Source organism: Heterocephalus glaber, unplaced genomic scaffold (assembly GCF_053883595.1).
Source record: "Heterocephalus glaber isolate CG9 unplaced genomic scaffold, H.glaber_assembly_v1.0 deba00000281, whole genome shotgun sequence".
Lineage (NCBI taxonomy): Eukaryota > Metazoa > Chordata > Mammalia > Rodentia > Bathyergidae > Heterocephalus > Heterocephalus glaber.
In genome coordinates, this window is record NW_028258139.1 from 30,502,597 (window position 1) to 30,508,596 (window position 6,000).

The 6,000-nt window shown below is 46.2% G+C and overlaps 1 protein-coding gene across 2 annotated transcripts in view; it reads right to left on the reverse strand.

The window, feature by feature from the left end:
• The window catches only part of Fer1l6 (fer-1 like family member 6), a 142,598-nt gene extending 141,121 nt beyond the window's left edge, over positions 1-1,477 (reverse strand). The window contains exon 1 of one of the 2 annotated variants that reach the window (XM_087188175.1): positions 1,335-1,477. In XM_087188175.1, the coding sequence (XP_087044301.1) occupies positions 1,335-1,357 (23 nt within the window). In that variant the 5' untranslated portion in view covers positions 1,358-1,477. The remainder of the gene's footprint in view (positions 1-1,334) is intronic. The other variant, XM_087188171.1, reaches the window with a different exon arrangement.
• Between the last annotated feature and the right edge of the window lie 4,523 nt (positions 1,478-6,000).

Consider the following 6,000-nt stretch of genomic DNA (forward strand, 5'->3'; position numbering starts at 1 on the left):
TCCTTGTGCTTGCTGTCCGGGAAGGCAGGGGAAGACAGAAAAGGATGGAAGGTTTCGAGGAGGCAGGAACACCTAGGAATTCGGAGGAAGGAGATTGTGTCCATCGTGGGGAATCTAAAGGCTGCCAGATTAGAAGGTGGCCTTGGCCTGGGTCTTCCTTAGAAACAGGTAGTGTTCACATGTGGGAAGGAAGAAAGGTGACCCTTGGGGATCAACACTGGTCGGCTCTGAGGCAATCACGGTCCAGGACATCTACCAACAAAATCTGCAAAATAAACATGGTGTATGCTTTCCTAACCCTGTTCCCACTCTCCCTCCCCACACACTCAAGCTTCTACACCTTCCTCCCGGAACTGCCTCATCCCCACTTCTGCCTCCACATTCAGAAGGTCACTTCCTCTTCATTCTTCACTTCTCAGCTTACCAGTACTTTCCCTAAGAAGATGTCCTGATTCCCAACACTAATTGAACCTCTCTCCCTGTCCAGGCTCCCGCAGTGCCCTGAGCACACCTCTAACATAATGTCTGCAGCACACAACTGCGCCCATTTATTTCCCTAAAGCTCAGCACCACTAATCCAAAATCAGGTCACACCAGCAATCTTGTCCCTGATTTGAGCTCACAATGTACTCAAGCGATTCTAGCAAATCACTCTGCAGATGAAAACACACAACGTGTCTAGAAGCATTTCATCCAGCTCCAAAGCAAACAAGCAGCCAAGGCCCTCTCTGAACCCCACAGCTGGCTTGCCCCAGGTCCTCAAGGCAGGAGCACAAAGTTTCAGCCCAGCAAAGCTCCGAAAAGCACTCTGCCAGCACAGCTAGTGGCCGCCAGTCCTGCAAATGGCCTGGGAAGCCCGTAGCTCTCCTTTACAGAAAGAGAGAAGATGCCAGGGGAGGAAGAAGCAGGCCTAGGTGGACTTTACCATTGCATGCTATGACGTAAGGAAAGGCCTTGGTTTCAGAACAAAAGCATTTCATGCCTTTGCTAGTCCAATTCAAGGAATGAAAAGAATTTTTCAGAATGTTAAGAAACATTAACAGTGGTTATCTCTACTGATTATAAGTGATTATTATAATCCTTACAGCTTCTACATTTTCCAATTTTTCTCCTAAGAATATGATTTATTTTCACATCATAAGAGGAGAAATGTGTCTTTTAAGTGCAATTATTTAAGCCCCGTTATCCCTCCTGGCCCAGGAGCTTCTCCTAGTAAGCCTGAAGCCTTAATTAACCCATGAAGACTTTTAAAGGTACCCTCTCACCCCCAGCCCCCAGCCCCTTGGCTCTGGCCCTACCCAGAAACCTTTCTTTAGGAAAATGAAATACATTACTTGGCTTTAGGCAGCTTCTCCATTCTTCCTCTTCTTCGTGGCTCCTCAGGGCCGGCACCAGCAAATCCTGGCGTCTGACTTTATCCAGATCCTGGGCACCTGGCGGGAGAGGCTGGCTATGTGGGGGTGTGGCTGAATCAACAGTTATTGGTGTGCGTGGCTGTTTGTAAGCATCATGTTACCCAGTGCAACCAAAGGTGCAAAAGCAAACTGTCCACAGGAGCGAATCCACCTGACAGGCTTCCGAACCACTCCTATTCACTGATGGAGCTGAAGGGTAAATTGTCCCTAAGAATGTAGATGAGACCACCTCATCGCAAGGAGATGCACACTGAAAAGATCATGCAGTTCTCCAAGAACAGGGCTGTTAGTAGGACTTTCTCCAATGATGAAAATATCTGAGAAGTTGAAATCTGCTAGTATAACTGAATGAACTTTTAGAATTTAATGTAAATCTAAATAGCCACATGTGGCTAATCTACTGTTTTAGACCCTGCTATTAAGAATCCCAAAATGTGAGTCTTAGACACAGTAAAATCATCTGAACCTGGGTACTCAAGATTTGCAATGGTCAGGCCCATTCTTAATATCAGAGATGTATGCAGACTTCTCTCATTCTAACAGCATATTTAGTAAATGTTGATTAAGAACATGATAATAGCAAAACTTCAATTGTATTTTAATAAAGAAAATTACAATGATCAAAACTAAAAATTCAGTAACATGTTTAATTTCCTTTTAATTAGAAAAGGCATAAAGATAAAAGCTAGTAAAAATCCCATAATATCTTTTTATTGGTATATGTTTGTGATACATAACAATGAGATTCATCTTAGAGAACTGGTACATATACTTACCACATCTTAATCATTTTCACCTCTAATTGCACCTTATTACTAGGACAGCATCTCCAAGCACACATTACAGATGCAAATGCAGTGTGATTCTATTCGCCTTCAGACTCATCTTATGTATGGATTCCCAGATTCTACCCAGTAAACCCGCAGCCCCTGTCACCAGCCCCAGGTGCTGAGCTCAGTGTGGAACCCAATGCTTTTTTGAACCTCTGGCTGTAGAAAGAGAGAAAAGAGGAGGCCTCTCCAGACCACACAGCAAAGAAACAGAGTGTCGGTGAGGCACTCGGACCAGTGAGTGGGGAAAGAAGGAGAGGTGGAGATATGCAAGGAAGATGCATCTGACTACCTTTTAAGTGGCTCTCTTTTCTTTCCAGTTCTTGGAAATAGGAGATAAAAGTAACAGACCTTTGCAAAAATAAAAATAATGACACATAATTACATAAGTATTCCTATGAAAGGCTATAAGAAAAAGTGAACTAGCCCCATATGTTTGTCACTAAATGCAATCACTTTTGCTATTTGTCTAAAACTCTTACAGCTTCCCCAGACTTTCCAAGGGTTTTGTTACCACCTGTGGGCATCGTGTCCCAGAAAGAAGCAATTAAACAAAAACCACTTCTTAAACGTGAACCAGGTGGCGGTTCCCTTTCAGGGACAGGAAGCAGGATATGGAAGAAAGAGCCGAGGGTCCTCTCCGGTTACAGCGGCTGCTGAGTCCACCGCCAGAAGGAAAAGGCCCCAAACACTGTGCTCTGGCTCCTCATCGTTCCCACTCTGCTTGCCCCGCACTGCCCCAGACCTGCGCTGCCTTCTCCTCTAGGTCACTGGTGGGCAGGTGCTAAGGAAGTAGTGAAACAAGTTTCCAACATAGAAGTCTTCCCCCTTTGGGTTCCCACAGTATCTGACTGTCCTTTTTTTAACCTTGATCATAGTGAGCACAACCCTGGACTCTGGAGTTAAACCGGGAGGGCCTGAATCAAGACTCTCACCCTAACTACAGAAAGTTTGGTGGCTTACTTTTCTTCTCTTGGCTTCAGTTTCCTCGTCTGTAAATGGGGATAAAAAGTCACTGCACTTCACTCAGGCCTGCTGAGAAATTAAAGATGCTTTTCACAAGGTCACTGCTCTGAGACCATGAACTTAAAATAAATCATGCTTCCACACATGTATGTGTCCCATGTTACCTATAAACTTCCTGAGGGCAAACTTGCCTTCATCCCATATACCCCAAGGCCCTGAGTGCAGATGGCAGGTGATGAAGGCTAGAATCCGGCTCCCATTCTTGAGGATTCCTTTTTAACACTGATGAGTCCCTGGGAGTGCCTGAGTCTCAGGCTCCCTCTCTGCTAAATGGGTTCTGTCCCTCTGCTTGCAGTTTAGTGGGGAGAATCAAAGGGTCCTGGCATGTGTTGGGCATTCCATAAAGGTTGGCTCCTGCTGTGTCGTGCTGGCTCTCACCCGGGTGAGTACCATGCAATACTCACTCTACAAGTTGCTAAGAAACAAGAATCTGTGGGTTGATGTGCACTGAACTCCCTTGTTTGCTCTCTCCACGCCAACCAGAGTCTCTTCTGCTATGGCAAGCCCACCATAAAGTTGGGTGTGCCTGGACAGCAGAGCTCCCAGCACACATGCCAGCTGTTCCTCCAGAAGGGTAAATTTGCCCTGCAATTCTCTCGAATAAACCAACAGCCTGTTTGCAGAGAGCGTGGAAATTCCAAACAGCTACATGCCAGAGATGCATCCCAGTGTTCATGACCAGACACTACTCTGAGCTTGGGGAGCCCCAGGTGCAGGGGTTTGATGTACCAGTGACAGCTGTGTGCCTCTAAGCAAGCCAGCTCACTTCTCTGGGCCTCTGTTTCCTTTTTCCTAAAAACAGGGGTCTGGGGTGGGCGATCTCCGGACCACGACAGCACTCCTTTTCAGCATCCTAGGATGAGCTAACTAAGCCAACAGGAAGATGGGCACAAGAAGCAGAATGAGAGAGGCCTGGGTTCACATCTCTGGCTGTTTGGCTTTGATCAAGCTCCTTCATCTCGAGGCCTTGATTTCCTCCTGGATACAATGAAGAAAATGAGCCTAACTGGAGGATCCGAGATGGTCCTGGAGAAGCCGATGCTTCCTGGGCCATTGTGGGTGCTCAGTTAAATGCTGGCTGCAGTGTTTATTAGCATCATTGCCATTATTATTTCCTTTCCTTGAGAAAGGCGAAGTCCCAGAGACATCTCATTGCATTGCTGTGGGATTTCTGTGCAGAGAAACGGACCCTACCGCAGCATCACAGTTACCGGAGTCCCCTGGCAGTACAAGCCTTCACTAATAGTTTTTCTGAAAGTCTATTTTCTTCTGTCTTCAGTTGCTGTTGCTTTCCAATTTTCCACCTACAATCTTTGTTTCTAACGCTATACCTTGCTTTTCTTAATAATGACACACGACACGAACCTGTGTGGTTTGTGATGAACTCCAGACGTCATCTCACGGCCTCCGTCACGTCATCACGTCATCACATCATCTCCGTCATCGTCTCGCCCCTGTTTCTCCACATTCAGCATCCGGGGCTCCCAGAGCCCCCAGTGCTCATCCAAACCAGGGAGCCACGCTGGAGCCCCAGGCTCAGGAGCCGTGGTTACCCACCTCCCACCACTGCGTAAATTAACTTTTCCCCACTACCGTTGCCTTCACCACTCTTAAAATTCATTTCTTTTTAAAGCAACTCTTTTTTGTGGACTTTAAAAGCAGCATTTCTTAAATGTTTAACCCTAATTCCTGATCTATCCGGTTGCATGCCCTCTAATTTAACCAGTCTTTTTCCCACTAGAAAACGTGTAACAACTTGTGACTCTACTTTTTACTTAAAGGACTTAAGAAAGCGTTATTTTATTTCAAGTGAATAGGGCCAGTGTGTTAGTTAGAGACTTTTGGTTACAAGAAAGAGCTAACTCAAGTGAGGGGTAAAGACTATTTGAAGGATTCCTACAGAATGGAATCATGTTAACGAAAAAAGCAAACGTTGCCATGGAACTATGCCCCACAGAAGATGAAACTAAAGGACGTTTCTTTTTTTTTTTTTTTTAATTTATTTATTACTGTGGCACTGGGGATCGAACTAAGGGCCTTGTCCATGCTAGTCAAGCTCTCCTCCCTGGAGCCCAGCCCTGAAGGATGGTCCTTAATTTAAATCAGCCTTAGCAACGCTGGACACAAAGGTCCCGGATGCTCCCCTTGCGATCTACTCTCTCTTCACCGATCGGCCATCTTCCCGCTCCTGGTGGTCTCTCGCCTTGTCTTGTCCCACGACCCCTTTCACTGTGCTTCCTTTGCCCTCATGTCACTGACTAGGCGCCTTATCCACCTTTCCTGTAGAAGTTATACCCCCAGTTCAACCACCTCCCATTATTTTGGTTCGGAAGAGTCTGTCTTTCCTGAGGTTTCATCCTAGACAGGCAACCAGATGCATCTTCAGGTGCTGCTGGTCACAGGTGGGGGCGGCGCCAGCCGGAACCCTCTCTAGGCGCTAGGTGGGTCCGTTTTACTCAGTCCCAGCAGGCATCGTGATCATCACTGCCAATGACAATGTGGTAAGTGTTCCCTCTGCTGTTTATTTCATATAAATTTAAAGTTTCTTTTAATCATCACTTTTTATAATAACGTTTAGACCCCCACATGTTCATAAAATCTTGCCTGATGCAGGGCTGACTCCAGTAACCCCAAGCAAATGACTTCTGTAGATAGGGCTCTTGACAGTGGCGACTGTCCTTTGGCGTCCTCGTTCTACTGCTGCGACATCCCCGATTAGGTCAGAACAG